This window comes from Gavialis gangeticus, unplaced genomic scaffold (assembly GCF_001723915.1).
Source record: "Gavialis gangeticus isolate Ggan-Ray unplaced genomic scaffold, GavGan_comp1, whole genome shotgun sequence".
Taxonomy (NCBI): domain Eukaryota; kingdom Metazoa; phylum Chordata; order Crocodylia; family Gavialidae; genus Gavialis; species Gavialis gangeticus.
In genome coordinates this window covers 30,687,431-30,705,178 of record NW_017729001.1, presented here as the reverse complement: position 1 = coordinate 30,705,178, position 17,748 = coordinate 30,687,431, and the positions used below count along the sequence as shown (strand labels likewise).

The 17,748-nt window shown below is 48.7% G+C and overlaps 1 protein-coding gene across 1 annotated transcript; it reads left to right on the top strand.

Moving 5' to 3' along the window:
- The first annotated feature begins 3,468 nt into the window (after nt 1–3,468).
- On the top strand, nt 3,469–15,293 carry ALDH2 (aldehyde dehydrogenase 2 family (mitochondrial)). The gene is made up of 12 exons (XM_019507227.1): nt 3,469–3,593; nt 5,903–6,043; nt 6,487–6,566; nt 8,178–8,289; nt 9,933–10,061; nt 10,446–10,559; nt 11,553–11,655; nt 12,427–12,611; nt 12,851–13,015; nt 13,364–13,521; nt 14,068–14,182; nt 14,853–15,293. The coding sequence occupies exons 2-12, from the start codon at nt 5,969–5,971 to the stop codon at nt 14,883–14,885; spliced, it is 1,269 nt and encodes a 422-aa protein (XP_019362772.1). The 5' UTR covers nt 3,469–3,593; nt 5,903–5,968; the 3' UTR covers nt 14,886–15,293.
- The last annotated feature ends 2,455 nt before the right edge of the window (nt 15,294–17,748 follow it).

The window sequence follows — 17,748 nt, the reverse complement described above, 5'->3', positions numbered from 1 at the left end:
GCCCGGCCCGGCTCGGCTTCGCTGCGCCGCGCCGCCACGACCGGGCGGGTCCCGCAGGGCCTTTCCCAGTTCTGGGCAGCAGGAGACTCGCTCTTAGGATCTGTCCGCAGTCCAGCCCCAGCCCCAGCCCCAGCCCGCTCCGAGTGGAAGCAAAGCGCCGGCGTTTTCCAAGCTGCCAAGTCGGGAGCCGCTGGTCTGGGGTCTTGTGTAACGGAGTAAAGGCCCCCGTTTGCCCTCGGCTGGGGGAGGTGGCGATGGCGATGGTCCAGGGCAGGAGGGACGCGGGGAGCAGTTTCTCTCTCTCTTCTTCCCCCTGCCAGAAGCTCTGGGCGCCTCCCCGGACCGCAAGGCCCGAGTCTTTTCCCTTCCCCTGGCTGGTGCCGGGGACTCGGAGAAATGGGCTTATTCTGGAGAGGAAGCGAGAGGGGCTGGGCAGGCCCGTGCAGTTCCCTCTGCTCCGTGTTGTTTTGCACTGAGTAAATAGCCGCGCCGCCACGGGCAGCCTGGACGCTTCCGCGCTGCCGGGTGCCAGGCGGGGAGCTGGCTGCAAGGGCCCCGCGGTGTCAGGGGTGTGCTTCAGTGCAAACGATTCTCAGGAGAAAGCCCGTGCTTGGGACGAGCCGTTTTGGAGCCTCGTGGCCTCCCGCAGCCGTGCAGCGGATCCTGGCCGAACAAGCGCTTGTCCTCTGCCGCTGGCCTGAGTTTCCCTGGCTTCAGTTCAGCTGCATCGTGATGATCGCTGGCTCCTCGGCTTCATTGTGCCGGCAGCTGCAGGGGAAGCGGGAGCTGCCCCATTGGAAAGGGGAAGCCGGGCTGCGGGTTTGCGTTGCGTAGCCAGGTTTCTGCTTTTCCTTACCGTTGCCTTAGGACATGCCGCTTGGGCGTCTGCCTGCAGGAGAAATGCAGTGTTCTTGGCTGGAGCCGTGTCGTCATCTGCCGGTCTAACACTAGACGTTCGTGGCTGTGGAAGCAGGGGCCTTGCGGAGACGCTGTGGTGACAGGAGTTTCTTGGCTGGTATCGCCACCTTCACACCCGGGCGTTCGCAGTGTGTGTCGTTTCATACCTCCGGCAGCACGGCTGTGCTGCAAGAACCACCAGGCTTCGTGGCACAGGCGGGGCCTCCGAATTCTTGCACCACAGCTTTTGTGCAACAGGTTTGATGCAAGCGGTGGCTGCTAGACGGGCAGCGTCCTGCTCTTACTGATCGGAAGCGCCCTGATCTTTGCACGGAGACTGCTCCAGGGCTTATGGGTTAATCTTTAATTTGGAAGGAAAGGATCGCAGCGTTGGGCCAGCAACGGCTGGCCGGGCTCTGGCACAGAAGTGGTCTCGCATCAGTTAGGGGAAAATGTCGCAAGAATGCTAATAATGTCAACCACAGTTACCCGTGGAGGGCAGTTAAACGGGGCAGGTTGTGAGTGTGGTCTCCAAGGGAGCATTTCTTTTTCCTTCCTGGCAGCTCCGGTTGCTTTTCAGAACTTTGATGGACTTCACATGCGTCGACCTGCCAAGTTTGAGCTTTGCCCGGGTAGCTGGAGACGGAGCTGGTGGGGCTCGGTGCCAGGCACTGGCAGAGAAATGGGGCTGCCTTGAAGCTGCTTAGCTTTTTGGAGCAAGAGACACTTCAGACTGTTTCATTTTTACTGCCCTTGGACGGTGCCCCACATCAAAATGAACCATGGCTGCTCCAGTAGATAAGTCTAAGGTTGACCTCTCATTCCAGCAAGAATGGGATGCTACAAACATTTTAAATGAGGAAGGCGGTTCGTGGTGGGGGCAGCTCCAGAGACGACTCTTTCGCCCTTGGGGGAGAGATGATGTACGAGCAGGCGCTGTAGCAGCAGCAGCTGTTCGCTGAACAGAGAAAGGACTGTAAAAGCTACCAAGAGAAAAGCTATAAACTGGTCTCTGGCAACAGCTGATGTGCCCAGGCCCCAGGCTGATTTATTATATCCCCAGGAGTGGAGTCCTGCCCTGGGGCGGTGCTTCATGCCCTGCTGAACATGGGCGTCACATCTGAAACTGCCGCTTCTTGTGGGCAGTTTGTGGGTCGCGTGGTGCGTCTTGCATGGAAGGCTTGGGGTTGTTTTTTCAGTGCGGTGGGTCTGCCGTTGTTTAAATGAACCCGCTGAAGCCTTGCGGGGGTGTGAAGTGCATCCTACACACAGGCCGGTCTCGTGCTGTCCGTGCCATGGAAGAGCGCGACAGCCGGGCTGCATCACCCAAGTGGTTTCAGCCCCCCGTAGTAAGCATCGAACAAACTAGGCTGCTGTGTTCAAGCTTCTTTGCAGCAGTGCCTAAAAGCCCGGCTCGGGGCTTTTGCTGTAGGAAGAGCTCCGGGACCAGAAATGGCAGGGGTCACCACGCTTTCTGGAGCTTTGAGACGAGGAGCAACAAGTGCACGTGCCACGTGGAAGATAGGAAGGGCGGAGAGAGGCATGGTCTGCTCTTCTCTTCCTTTGAACAAGGAGCTGGACTGAGACCACATGCAGGGTGCCGACGTATCGCCGGGTTTTATGGTGCTCTGGCAGGCTTGGTAGCGTTGGAAGCCTTGGCAATACCGTGCTGGCTGCCTTTAAGGGGTCCAGATCCAGACTGGTAGCCGGGTCTTGAATGGACTGGAGCGGGGGTGTCAGGCAGGTCCCACTGGAGATAGATCCACAAGATCGAGGGGTCGCCTTATGTATCTGATCTGTTTGGTAGCACTTCCTAGTGGCTTGTGTCTTGCTCCGTGTTGCCTGCCCTCTTCCTTCCCCACCCAGCCTTCAGCTCTGGCAAGGTCTTCAGAGCTGAGAGAAGGCAGGTGTGGGGCCGATGGCCTGGCCTGGTCCCCAGCAGACCAGGTGTGCGTGGCCTGCTTGTGGCTGTGCTGTCGGGGGCCCTGCAGGGATTGTCCGTGTCTCGCTTCCCAGGGCAGCTGCAGGAGGCAGAGCGCTGGAGTAGCAGAAACAGCAGCAGGGTCTCGCATGGGGAGCCCAGTGCTGCGTATCTGCCGAGAGCTGGAGCTCGGTCTCTGAGGATGCCGTCCAGCCTGGATTATCTCCTGAGAGTGAGGAGCTTGATATCCAAACATAGTGCTCAATTTTGAAATCTACCTGTCACGGCTGTTGCCTCCAGTCTCATTGAGTCGCCTCATGCAGCCAAGAAGAACAAAACTGTTCCAAAATGTTAAGTGAAACCAGCTGCTTCAGGCTTAATAGCGGCTTCTTTGGGATTCTTGGCATGTCATTTGTGTCCACAGCTTTATTTATTACACCCATGCAGAGCAGCGGTGTGGGTGTGTACGTGCATGTTACACTTTCCAGATTCTTGCGACTTAAAAATGCGGGAGAGGAGGGGGAGAGATGCTGGGTTTGCAAGGCATGGTGCCCGTGTTCAGGGCTCCTGTTTAAGATGGCACCAAACAAATATGGAGAGCTTCCAGATTCTGCTTGGTTCTGGCTCCAGGTCTTGAACGCTTGTCACAAATGTCTTTTTTTTACTACAGATTTTCATCAACAACGAATGGCATGATGCAGTCAGCAAGAAGACTTTCCCTTCCATCAATCCAGCCACAGGGGAGGTGATTTGCCAGGTTGCTGAGGGTGACAAGGTAAACGTTATCTTTCCAGGGTCTTAGAAACAGCTTTGACGTGTTCCTGAGATATAAAGGACTGGCAAAAATCATGAGCTTCAGGTGATCCTGATCGCATGCGTTTGCTCTCTGTCCCTCAGCCAGTGGGTGCCTCATTTCCATGTGGTTCAGTAAAACGCTGTATTTGTTTTGCATTCCCGGTTCCTGAACACCTGGCTTTGCTTTGCAGTGATTAATCAAAAATGTGTGCAAAGCAGGCAGAGAAGATGATTAGCTGCTCCAAGATATTCTGCTATTTCTTTTGCAAAACCTGCCCCAGATGGCTGCACCCTTCCTCACTTCACATGCAGAGAGAAGCTGAGAGTTGCTGTAATTTAAGACTATGGATAAGTAGATCCCAGAGGCAGGATACGAAGGGCATGACATGGTGCTCAAGTTTTGGCAGGACGCTTTTGCCTCGGGATAAAAATCAGCTTTGCCACATTTCATAGTAGTTCGTACATGTGATCCAAGACACTGTCAGCTAGGACCGGAGGCCTGGTGGGGCCACAGTGAAACGGGGGTGGGAGCTGCTGGGTCAGAAGAAGTGGAGAAGACATGGTCAGTCCAAACTAACTCAATGCCATAGTGTCGGGGACCTCTCTGTGCTGCACGCTGCACTTACACGTGGTAAGAAACCATCTGAGTCCCAAAAGCTTCTTGCCTCCAAAGACAAAGGAAACATTATCTCTGTTTTACAGTCAGGGAACAGTCACAGGGAGATGAAGTGATTTGCCCAAGGGTAAATCCTTGTATAGGATTAACCCAGTTCTTGTGAGTCTCCACCAGTGCCCTGCCCACAAAGTCAGCATTCAGTTCCATACTTGAGGCTTTTGTTGGAGGTTGGGAGTGGAAGGGCGGTTAAAAGGGTGGTGCAACTTGTCCAAATTCCCAGTGGGGGAATGGGGGAGGAAGCGGCTTGGACTTTTGCTTGCCTCTTTGGGGTATGAGGTAGAACTGAGACATGAGACGGGCACCTTAAAAGTGAAACTGGATTCTGGAGAGGAAATAGACAGACAAAAAGTCCCTGAGAAAACTTTCCTGCTGAACTCGAAAATAAATCCTGGCAGCAGTCACAAGAACGCTTGGCTCTCGCCCTGCTTTGCGGGAGAATGTAAAAAGTTAACCCTGCAGATAATGTGGCTGAAATATGCTGAACGGCACGTGTGGCTTGAACAGGCCAGTGGTCTTCTGCAGCAGCAGGGCCCCGACTCCTCAGCCAGTTTCACTCTATCTAATCTGGAGAGTTTCGTAACAATATTATCTCTGAACACAGCAGTCCCGCAGGAAAGCTCCAGCTGGGGGGAAGATAGCAGCTGTGCCTATGCAGCAGATGGTAATGCAGCAATACACTAAGTTTGCTCAGGATCCCCCAGAGCCAGTTTATTTGCAAAAGCCCCATATTTAGCGGGGGGATGATTTACCCTGCAGTGTTCGTGTACCTGATGATGGCTTGAAACATCCCAGGGCTGGAATCAAATTGCAGCCTGCAAGGGGTCGGGGAAGCATGCTCATCTTGCTTGCAAGGAAACTTGTGCTGGTCCCTAGAAGGCAATTCCTGAATGGGTGCTCTGTGCTTCCAGAGCCGCAGGAGGTTCTCCGTCCGTAGGGGGAAGCAGTAGTGGGAGAGGAAAAGTTTCCTTTCATTGCACAAAGTTCATCACTAAATGAAGGGCCACAGAGCATGTGCTGTAATGCCAAGGTCTGGAAGCACTGGTAGGGGATTACCTGGCTTGGAGAAAGGAGGGAATTCCCATCCCTCTCCCTGTCCCTTCAAAGCAGTTTAAGATGCAGCAGCATCCCAGCTCTGGAGCACCCTCCATCCAGCCCAGGACTCAGAGTGGACTGGCTTTCCCCTAGCAAGGCTGCACTCCTAGGCTGCCAGGTCCCCAAGTGCCAGCTGTAATGCAGACATGGACTTGCCCATGAATTTCCCCTGCTAGGGTGAAGGAGGGGCCCCCAATCCCTTGTTCTCTGCATGTCAGGGGAAGGCTGTGGCTCAGTGTGGAGCGCTCCAAGCTTCCCAGCAGCTTCTGGGAGAAGTCATCCTGCCTCCTGAGATGACTTACTGGCCTGTTATAAGAAGCCCTAGGAGTCTCCATGTAGTACCAGCTGCTCCCCCTGAGTCAGGTCTACTGGAGGGGCTCTGTCAAGTCTTGCCAGTGTCGTCTTATGTTGGGCATCCGCTGCAAAGTTAGTGCCCTCTGGATGCAGCCAGAAATGGGGGATGGGGGCTGTCATGTGCGGGGTGCTCTCCACTCACGCTCTCTTTCTGGGCTTTTCTGCAGGCGGATGTGGACAAAGCCGTGAGCGCGGCCAAAGCAGCTTTCCAGCTGGGCTCGCCATGGAGGCGGATGGATGCCTCTCACCGGGGAAAGCTGCTGAACTGTCTTGCAGACCTGATTGAGAGAGACCGGGCTTACTTGGCTGTGTGTATCATGCTCCACAACTGTCCTGCCTGTTGTGCCCCGCGTGGCATGGTCTCCTGCATCCCACTGTTTGATAGATTTAGTGGGGAAAGTAGTGGCTGAACGTCCGGACTTTGTCCTTTAACTGCAGCTCAGGAAATCTGATGCATTTAAACTGGGAGTGCTGCCACGTGGGGGGAGCCCATTCTGGGACAGCTGTGGGATCAGTGGGCCTTGCCCTGGGAAAGAGGAGAGACCACCCCGTTCAGCCTCCAAAGGAGCTAGTTCCAAGCGAGGTGCAGGAGGTGGACAGGACGGAGCAAGAGTCTGTGCAGAGTCAGGTGTGCTGAGCGTAAGCCCAAAGATAACAGGCAGAACCCAGAGCTGGGTCTCATCTTGGGCTGTTGCTGGGAGCTGGGTCTGTGCGTGGGGAAAATACGCAAACAATCTTCCTTTGCTCATAGGCTCTGGAAACTCTGGATAATGGCAAACCATACTCTATAGCCTACTCGGTGGATTTGGACATGACAATCAAGTGTCTCAGGTAGGAGCTCTCATTAATGAGTCACTCGTGGGAGCAAGGGAGGGCATGAAGCATTGACTTATCCAGGAACGTGTCTCTCCTTGGGCATCCCAGAAGCCACGTGCTACCATTAAAAGATGCTACCATGTATCTGAGGTCTCTGGACGGAAAGTGCTTGGACGTGTTAAACGTATGGGCATGGTGCATCATGCTGCGTCCTGGCTTAGTGAAAATGGTCTGTCTGCTGCTGTTTGTCATGTTGCTGTGCGCAGTCCGAGAAAAAGACGCCACTTGAGCAGCTCTTGCTGGTTTCTAATGACCTGCTGTAGTAAAGTTGCTAGCTGGGGACTTTCTGGCGATGCATATCTTATGCCAGTGGGCTTTGCCTCTTGAGTCCTTTAGGTGTGGCATTTTTGTAGCATTTCAGCTGGAGTTATAATTCCTTGGAGCATATGCCACCCCATCAGCCTTGGCAAAAATGCATGAGCTGTGGAACACAGCCGTCTCCCACTGCTGTCACCAGGATGGAGATGAAAATGTCAGGGCGATGTTACTTGCCCAGCAAAAAAATAAAAGTGCTTCTGGACTGGTGGGGCAGGTAGAGTTTGCAGCCTGGTCCTCTGGGGATTGCAGCCCGACGCAGCAACACCTGAAAAGCGATCCCCTGAAAAGGACTGCGCCAGTTGGGTCCATGCTGATCAGGAGAGGAGACCCCCTAAGCCATCTTAAAAGAGAAGGGGTTCTCTCCTCTGGTTTCAGTGCCTTCTGACCTGCCCTTTATTTATCGTTTCATAGTTGTTAGGGACTGGAAACGACCTTGCAGATCACTGGGTCCAGCCCCCCTGCACTTGAGCAGGAAAGGCTGGTGGGGTCTTTAATGTAATATCATTTAATATAATATCATGAGTTTACTTAACATTGTGGTGATATGTGGACAGACCGGGCAGGTGATAAGTAAAATGCCCCTGTCCCATCCTGAGTTGAAGCTGTGTAACATATGTGTTGTGTAATGTAACACCCTGTGTGCATTGCAATGTGAGCTGAATGTGTAACCGAAGGGAGCAACACTGCAGCCTCCTGCTGGCTGTGGTCTTGGATTGCAAATCCCAGAGCCCTTGGGGGAAGCAGGGAAAGGAAGCGACCACGTGTTTCCAGGCTGGCTGTGGGCCAGAGCGCCCGGGGTGGATGGAGAGAGGACAGCTGAGAACAAATGGTGTGAGGAGGAAGCCTCTGCAAAGCACAGATGAACCACAGACTGATTGCGTGGGACCCCTGACCTAGAGACCTGCTTTGAGAATGGGTGTCGTCTAATCGCTTTCCCCGCTTTGTTATACAAAAGACCCAAACAGGAGGAACTGTCATATTGCGGAAACAAAGATACTGATTAAAAAGTGCTTTGAAACACGTACAGTAAATGAGAAACTACTTCTTCCTTCTGTACTTGACATATAAATAAGCACAGTTAAGAGATTTCATAGGGAAATGATTCTCTTTAAAAAGACAGTCCCTTTAAAAATGAGCAGGCTTAACTGTTAATACCTGTTTTGTGAAGTGACTAGGCGGGTGCTTTTCTTCCCTGGCATGGGAGACTTCCTGTCTTAAATCCAGTGACTAAAACAATGTCATTGCCAGGTACTTTGCAGGCTGGGCTGATAAGTGCCACGGCAAAACCATTCCCATAGATGGAGACTTCTTCTGTTATACAAGACATGAGCCAGTTGGGATCTGCGGACAGATCATTCCGGTAAGAAACATGCCTCTTGTGGTCCTGCAATATTACTGAAATGCGCTTCTCAGACATAAGAGTGGCTCTAAATGAAAGCTGTTGCCCTTTGTTAGGCAACTTTCCTTCTGATTCTGAAGGGAAATTATACTTGTGCCCCACTGAGTTTGTACGCAGCTGTTGCAGCAGAAAGCAGGTTGGTATAATTAGCAGCCAAGCTTTGAGTGTGTGTGTGTCCAATTTAACCCTCCCCCCAGCAAGGAGCACAGTCACTGATAGCTCAGTCCAGTCTGGCATGCAGGATATCAAGTGCTTTATATGCTCAAATTACTAGTAGAGACGAGACCTTAGAATAATAATTTAAAAAAAGGTCAGCACATGAAATGTAGGCTAACTTGGTTGCATTTGAAGTTGAGTGTTGCCTTGTTGCAATGAATTATGGCAGGCGTACAAAGAAGTGATTTGCCTGTAACGAGGCCATGTTTAAGCTTTCTTCTGTAGGTAATATTACAAAAATCCATGAATGTTCAAATTTGGGCTGTGATGTACTTTATTTGTGGCTGTCCTGATGAGCTGGAATTGACTGTAAACCACTTAGTCTGGATTCCTAATCTGCCAGTGGGTATAATACTGGCCTTTCTGGAAGCAAGCTCTTCCAGGCACACTCCTTTAACATCTCAGCTAGGAACATCTGGCTAGGAAGTGACCAGCAAATGAAGCTTTAGGTCTTAATGAAGTTAATCCTTGAACATCACATTCCAAAGGTTACTTTAAAGTCAGAGGTCACCCTAAAAATAGATTCATTCCTTACCCGCCTCCACCCCAAAGTATGCCACAGATTTAAAAATGACATCTGTGAGAAGCATCCGTGTGGTTCTTGCCGTATATCTCCCATGCAGCATTGGTGGTAGGATCCCAGTTTGTTGCTCTGTGCAGCAGTCTCTTCTCTTCTGACACATCAGAACAAAAAAGTGAAGCGGCAGCTTTCCTGTCATCTAACCCTAGAAGATTAAACTGATTCCTAATACCTAATTTTACTGTTTCCCAAAGGTTTGAAGTCTGCGGCTCTCGCAGCATCCATACGCAGCCCAAAGAGGACATGGGCATCTAGTGGTTCCTGTGCTAGACTGGGAGTTGGGTCTCTCTCCTGTGTTCATTCCTGGCTCCGCTCACAGTGCAGCCCCAGGCAGCTTGCTTAATCACTTTGCTAATTTCCACATCAGTGAAATAGAAAGTCTTCTACCTTACAGAGGTGTTCTGAGACTAAAATCCCTCCCGATTTGTGAGAAGCTTGGGTACGTACCAATAGTGAACGTGACGCAAATGAGAAACACGTGACATGTTGCACCAGAGTTCACAATGCAAAATCCATTTGAGTGAGAAGTATCAAAGATCAGACACCAACCAGCGAATGACTAGTCCAGTTTCTCTGTGCGGCACGTGCATTAAGTGCATGAATTGTGAAAGGAACCGCGCATTTGTAATCTAAAGTGTTTCCTAAAGCAGGGACGGGGAAGAAAACAACGGTGGGCTAACTCCTACAGCTGGCGAAACTGCCTTCAGTGGAGTTAAGATGACGACACTGGCTGAAGATTAGTCTGCTGCGTATTCATTTCTTTTGTGAATTTTGGTCAGATGTGAAAGTATCTCCTTATGTCTTTCAGTGGAACTTCCCACTGCTGATGCAGGCATGGAAAATTGGGCCAGCCTTAGCCACTGGGAATGTGATTGTGATGAAAGTAGCTGAGCAAACGCCTCTGTCTGCTCTCTATGTGGCCAGTCTGATCAAAGAGGTGAGACAGTAAGCAGGGTTGGACCCAGCCTCCTACTTACACTTCAGTCTGTGATTATGCAGTATAAGATGGCCGTGGAGCAATAGAAAAGAGGGAGTTACAGGTTCCTTTGCAGGCGCTGGGAAGAATGAGCCAGAGGGATGCATAGGCTGGCTTCCTAGCATTGAGCTGTGAAGGCAGGCTGTGACCAAACGGCAACTGCCCGTGGGCTAGCAAACCAAATAAAGACGCTATAAGCCTGGCAGATGGGAGTGGGATAGAACGGGGCCCTGTTCTTTGCCGGTGGGAGGTAAGAAGCTGGTGTGACCAGTGAGTGGTGCACGTTGTCTTGACCCGTCGAGGCAATTGTGAAGTAACATTTATCTTCTGCTTGTGAACTCACAGGCTGGGTTCCCCGCAGGCGTGGTTAATATTGTTCCGGGCTACGGGCCGAGTGCAGGAGCTGCCATTTCATCCCACATGCAGGTGGATAAAGTGGCCTTCACAGGCTCCACTGAGGTGAGAAGCAACATTTCTAGATACTTGCGGCTTGTGGGGCTGGAAGGGAGCCTCCGTTCATTTTAATATTGTGTTCTGCACCTATCACCAGAAACATTTCGCCTTCATTTTTGGGGTCTTTTTTTAAAGCAGCTGGCTCGAAGCTGCAAGATCTATTTTTACCCCTATTAAGGCTTTCTCTGTTGAGATAGTCCATTTGGAAGAGTACTTATTACAGAAGATTATTTCTGGTGAGCTGCTCCTATTGTAGGTTAAGTTTAATCTCTGCTGAGACTTTATTCGGCTGGGGCCCTGACAATGAAGGGATTAGAATAAACTGCTGACAAATGCCTAAGACTACTTGGCCTGCCAGGTGAGATGACCAGCACTAGTTGGTGTTGCAATAACTAGGACTTCCAGAAAAATCAAAGAGCTTAATCTCATATAGGTATTTTTTTTAATAACGCTTGTTTACCCTCTCTAGAATTAAAGCCACGTAAGGTGTGCACATGGTTCAGACGATTAGGCGTTCTGATCATGGGCAGCTTTCGTTAATGGACTTTGGTAGGAGCTGTGGGCAACCTCTCTGAAAATCGGGTTGCTGACTCCTTAGCGTGGCAGTGGGATGGACGTGAAAACTTTCTGAAGGCTGAACACACAAATCTGTCCTAGGGTCTCTGCACTTTCCATTAAACCTTTCGTTGTGAGGAAAGACGTTTGACAAGTTAAGTGATTTGCCCAGAGACACTAGGGTAATCTATGAAAGAGCTGGGAAACAAGCAGCTGGGTTTTGCTCTGCTTACTCCACTTTTATATCAGTGGGATTATCTGTACAGCGATTGCCGCACCGGCAGAGCTCAGTACTACCTGGCAGGGGTAGGGCTGTCAGAGTATGGTGCAGTGTGAGTGGCTTCCAAGTGAGCCTCTGAGGAACAAGCACTAACAGACCTACTCTTCTTAACTAAGTCAAGGAGATTTGGTTTCCTAATAACAGTTCTCATTTTTTGGATTCAGGTTGGGCATCTGATCCAGAAGGCTGCGGCAGAGAGTAACTTAAAGAAAGTGACGCTGGAGCTTGGAGGGAAGAGCCCAAACATCATCTTGTCTGACGCTGACAGTAAGATTCAGCATAGTGACTGAGCTGTAGATTTTGATGATGTTGGTGGGGAAATGATGAGATGGGCTTGGGGGGAATCGTGGAATTTCTGTCCCATGAAACCCATCAGTACCACTTGGCTTGTCTTGGGCACAGCGTATACCAAGATGACCAGAGAGCATAATATATTCTTCCCATTTTTCTGCTTATGGTGCATGTGTCAGCATTTCAAAACAACAGAAGTAATGGATGGAGGTGGAGGAACTTAATTTAACCTAAAGTTCAACTTCTGCTTCATAATGACTTTCCAATTCCTTTTTTTCCCTTTATTTCCTTTGCTTATTCATCTGAGCTTTTTGTTATCTTTTGTAGTGAGCAGTGTTTCTCCTCCCATTCTTTCCACTTGGTTTTGGTATGCTTCTGTGCCTACCTCCTTCTAATTTCTTCCAGGTTTTTTAGTCCCTTCTCCCATTTTTCTTCCTTATGGATTTTCCCTTCACTTGAGGTAGGAACCTGGCACATCCTATTAAGTGGTAGTGGGAAAGGGAAGCTTATTTTGATCCAAACAAATGGGCATCAAGACCTGGGTCATGTCAAATGGATGCCACAGACCGAGGGAGGGATTGAGCTAGAGGATGACCTGTTTGGCATGAAGACTCTCATTTTCACACATTCCATGTGAAATGGATGTTAGCTGAAGGCGGTTCGTAGCCTTCAACGGTGATGAAGATTGTTTCTGTGGCTGGTTCTCCTCTAAACACCTGTCTCTGTCTGCCCACATTTATCTCCTAGTGGACTGGGCGGTTGAGCAATCCCACTTTGCCTTGTTCTTCAATCAAGGGCAGTGCTGCTGTGCTGGGTCTCGGACATATGTCCAAGAAGATATATATCATGAGTTTGTGGAGAGGAGTGTTGAGAGAGCCAAAGCCAGAGTGGTTGGAAACCCATTTGACTTCAAAACTGAACAGGGACCGCAGGTGAGAGCACAACATTTGTTTTCTTTCACTTGAACTGCTTCTAATCTGTAGTTCCAGTTTTTCATGTAGGGTCCATCTGTAAGCTAGAACGAAAGGCGTGTAGAGGTTGCATGCCTAAATCTCATTAAGTAGGGTTTCTAACTCTGATATAAAGAGCTCTTATGTAGAACAGGTTGAAACAGAATCTTTTCTTCCTCTATAGGATCAAGCTGACTTACTGCTATTTTTAATGGTTTTAGGTAGATGAGGAGCAGTTTAAGAAGATCCTTGGTTACATCAGTATTGGGAAGCGTGAAGGAGCCAAGCTGTTGTGTGGTGGCAACCCTGCTGCAGACAGAGGCTATTTTATCCAGCCAACCATCTTTGGAGATGTGCAGGACAACATGACCATTGCTACAGAGGAGGTTAAAACAATAGCGTCATGCAGATTTTGTCTTTGTGAACCTTCATGCTGCTAAAATGTCAAATTTCTCATGCGTGTGGCTTTTACTTCTCTTGATGCTGACACAACTGGGAATCGAGGGACCAGACATCTGCAGATTGCAGATGGGAATCCTAAATCGCCTTTCTTTTATCTGAGCTCTAACTTGCTGGAACAAGGCGAGACAGACAATATATTATCCAGAAACTTATTTTGCCCCTTATACAACACAAGCCAGAGAACCACACTCAGTAACTTCTGCATCAGGCCTGTAATTTCCGTTGGTGCTATGGCATACATGTGTACGTCACACGTTCTGTTTTGGTTTCAGATATTTGGGCCAGTCATGCAGATCTTGAAGTTCAAAACTGTTGAGGAAGTCATTGAGAGAGCAAACGACTCTAAATATGGCCTGGCAGCAGCTATCTTCACAAAAGATATCGACAAAGCAAACTACGTGTCTCAAGCACTGCGAGCTGGAACTGTCTGGTGAGAGCCTATGCATAGGACCTCTATTGCCCAATCTTTCCCGTGAACTTTTTAGAAGCTGTCTCACAAGCTTTGGCTTTCTTGTCTAAGCAGCCTCCTTGCAATGAACAACGTTTCATGCTACAGTTCAGTGCAAAGCCAAGCTGCACCTAACATGAAAGACCCCAAGTGCTAAGTGAAAGTTTCAGCCCTTCTGTATAGCAAAAGCTAGGCAATCTGATGAGCTTGCAAGGTCCCACTGAGGCTTGGTGAGCAAGAGGAGGGAACATGTTTTGCATTGGGGAAAATTGTATAGTGAACCCCTTATCTCCCACCTGCCTGACTCTGGATGCTGAGTGATTTGGATGTGTTCAGTCAGAAAGACTGTGGTGTGGATTGGGTAATCCTCATAGATGTGGACAAGCGTCCCCTAAAATTAAATGTCCTCCCTGGTTAACGAATGGACAGTTCACATGGGTACAAGAAGGAAATCTTCATGGATAGTCCTTGATCCTGGTAGATGCTCTGGGAAGAGAAACTGCTTCTAACACTTGGTTTTTATTCCAGGATCAACTGTTATGATGTATTTGGAGCTCAAGCCCCGTTTGGTGGGTACAAAGAATCTGGGAACGGGCGAGAGCTAGGGGAGTATGGCCTGGAGGCATATACAGAAGTGAAAACAGTGAGTATCTGCATGTCTTGGAATGAGGGCAGTGGGGTGAGAAATTCAGAAGGATGTGGCTTTTTATGCCTTTTCACACCAGGTAAGTAGATGGAAACTGGGTCATTCTCAAGCTTGCTCCCTTAATCTTGGAAGGGAGAAAGCTTGAAGCTTCTGTAGCACTTCATTCTTTGCAAAATGCCAGCACAAATAGTGAACAAAACTTCATGAAAGTGTGTGAAGGGACATGGGTAACTAAATGTAGATCAGTAACATAGCCAATCATAGATTCACAAATGAAACCCAAGAGTCCTAACTCATCTGCTGCCAATTCCACTGAATGCTGTAATTGAGAAACCTCTTGGAATCTATTTGTTTTAATTGAATTTAGTTGTAAATGAGGTAATGCTGAATTTTACTCAAAATATTGTGCCTCTTGAATAAACTCCTTTGAAGAAGGAATGAAGGCTGCGTGATTAATGTATGTTGCCTGAAAGGAGTTTTGCCTGTTAGATAGGAACTTGAATATCAATCAGCACCTTTAATAACTGGAGCATAGTCCCTTTTCTTCCATGGTACTTGCACTTGAGCAGAAGAGTGAGAAGGTAACAGCATAGAACCATAGAAGTGAACAAAATGAACCTCACGTGCTTTTGACATGGAGGAAAGTAACCCATGTTATTGTTTCTAGGTAACAATCAAAATCCCACAGAAGAACTCATAAAGGACGTATTCTCTGCAAGGTGCATTTGAAGACTACAGTGCAATTGAAGTTTACCAGGATAGGGAAATAGGGAAATGTTTTTTAAAGCAAACAAAAACATAAGTACAAAAGTGAAGAGTACTAAATACAACTAAATATTAAGATAATATTCTTGAGAAAAGGTGCCTGAGGCACTTCTGTGTTCTTTACCTGTTTGAAACATCAGTTGGCTTTAATTTTCTTGATAACAAACACAAATCTCTTTACATTAATGGGTGACGCGTTTAGGTAATTTCTTGTTGCATTTGTACCTGAAGCCTCTAATGTGGGTTGTTTTTCTTTTCAATATTAAAAACATCATTTTGGATGCATTGTGAAACTACAGTTCCTCTAAACAGCTAATTAAAAGCTTATAGTTGGCTGGGTGGATGATTGTGTTTTTTTTTTAAATAATAAATCTCTTTGCCAAATTTCAGTCTACAACGAGGCACTGATTTATGTGAACATTGCAAGCAGGATTTGGGTCCTATAAGCAGCAAAGATTGGTTGTGTAATACTAGCTTCTGATATTCTGGGAGTACATATGGCTTCAGATTTCGATAATGTATCAAACTGTGAATCTTGAAGCATAAACCTTTTTGTCGCCTTGAAACAGTCATTTGAAATCTGCTTGCATTACGTATAGCTTTCATAGTAAACATGCTGTTCAGTCTGCTCTACTTGATAAAGCTGATCCTGAATTGTGGCTGAATATTTCATCGATGTTGGTGTGGTCTTAAACGTTGCCTGATTTAAAGAGCGTGGAGACGTTATTTATTTTTTCAAAAGACATTGGCCTAGTTCTTCACTTTGGCATGAAGTCCACAGGAACCAAAGCTGAGGCCTGACTCAGTGCTGCGAGGTTTTCTTGAAGGACTTCATCCTCGGTATTAATCTTCAAACAAAGCTAAAGAGTTGAGAAGTAGGAGGGATGATGGGGAAATGCTTCTTTCGGTTAAAGGTACTCGACTGACATCTACAGGCCGCTAAGACGTCTTAACATGCAGCACGTAGCACATTGTGATGGGCCTTTGCCATGATGGTGACGGTCTCTGCATCTGTTTTATTAAGCAAGCAGGAGACAGCCCCTTCTTTACACAATGCAGCTACCGGCTCGATGAAAGCAGTGACCTAAGAACTGCTCAATTTACCGGTTATTTGATCAACTGTGCTGCAATAGAGAAGCGAGAGCCCAGAGGGAGGGTGCTGGCCGGCACTGGTCCAAAACAAATGTAAATTTACTTTAAAAATGGGGTGTCTTAACATTGCAGCATCCAAGTTCAAGTAGACTTTACTTGAACTTGGATGCTGCACTGTTAAGTTACTGTTACTTATCAGAGGGTGATTTGTTATTTAAAAGGGAGCGAGTTACATGATTTCCAGTTGCACCTCTGTAGGGGTCCTGAAAAGGATAACTTCCATACGTGACCCTCCCCCCCCATTAACTCGCACCCAGCAGGGGCTGGACCACACACAGGCCAGCTGAGGCATTTCCTGAGGTCGACCTGAGGCTGTAACCACTGGTAGAAGTGCCTCCGCCGTCCCCAGGGCCTGGAGCCTGACCTGTGAGGGGCAAAGCCAGCACCCCTCAACTGTCTTGGACTCGAGACAGCGCATGCTGCACTTTAGGCAGCTCTTGGAAAATGCTAGCTCTTCCTTTTCACAATGGAAAATAAGACAGCGGGCCTTTCTGTTGCCACGATAAGGAAGACCACAAAGTCAGAATTATTTTTAACACTGGACATGGCTTGCAGTCTCTGGGTTGATCTTGCAAGTCACGCTTGCGCACCCAGCGGGGCACCTGAGAGCACTGCCAGGCACGGCTGGGTGAGAATCGCTCGTCCACTAGCCCCCATTGCCACAGTAGCTCTGCAGCAGCCATTGACCCCTCTTTTTTGGAGGCAGGAGACATTCCCCAGAGGCTGCGGGGGCAGAGCGCTGGCCCAGCGCCCTCTGAGGCATGAGGGGGCCTGAGCCTGGCCTAGCCCCCACCACCTCACGACTACGAGGCACCAGCTCTTTCCCCACTGAGGAGTCTCTTTTTAAATTATTATTTACTATAATAATATTAATTATTCCCCATTAAGTTTTTTCTATTTTTATTATTTAATATTCCCCACTGAGGCATCTTTTCCATTATTATTTAATATAATATTATTCCCCACTAAAGCATCCTTCTATTATTATTATATTATTCCCCACTGAGTAGTTGTTTTTATTATTAATATAAAAATATTAGTTATGCCCCACTGAGGAGTCTTTATTATTATTTAATATAAAAATATTAATTATTCCCTAGTGAGGAGTGTTTTTATTTATTGTCACAATTTATTGTCATTATTAGTCATTATTATTATTATTATTATTATTTAATACAAAAATATTAATTATTCCCCAGTGAGGAGTATTTTTATTTATTGTCATTATTTAATATAATAATACTCATAATTCCAAGAAGAGAGCCCCTCACAAAATGGCGAGCAAAACGCTGCGCGCGCTGCTTTTATATCACTCACATCTCGCGAGACGCCGGGGCCTCACCAGTCTGCCCGGTGACGTTTCCAGTTGAGGGGCGCGGCGATAGTCTCCCGTGCGCGGTGACGTCACAAGAAGGGGCCCGACGTCATGCAAGGTCCCCGGTGGGGGTCCTTAGGCCCCTGCTGTCGCTTTGGCTGGGGAGGCTAAGCGAGTGCCTGTCAATCGCTCCGCCGCGGCGGGGGAAGCTCCTAAAATCCGGGGAGCGGCGTGGGGGGGGCAGCGCTCGTGCCGCGCGGCCGTGGCGGGGCTGTGCCAGCGGCGCTTGGGTGGGCTCGGGGCGCCGCGCGGCCCGGCGGGGCTGCCCCGT

Bases quoted from the DNA above. Each gene is read 5' to 3' on its own strand.
- ALDH2 (XM_019507227.1), top strand. From the start codon at position 5,969: ATGGATGCCTCTCACCGGGGAAAGCTGCTGAACTGTCTTGCAGACCTG. The intron at 10,062-10,445 runs GTGAGACAGTAA...GTGAACTCACAG, and splicing joins TGGCCAGTCTGATCAAAGAG to GCTGGGTTCCCCGCAGGCGT. The intron at 10,560-11,552 runs GTGAGAAGCAAC...TTTTGGATTCAG, and splicing joins CCTTCACAGGCTCCACTGAG to GTTGGGCATCTGATCCAGAA.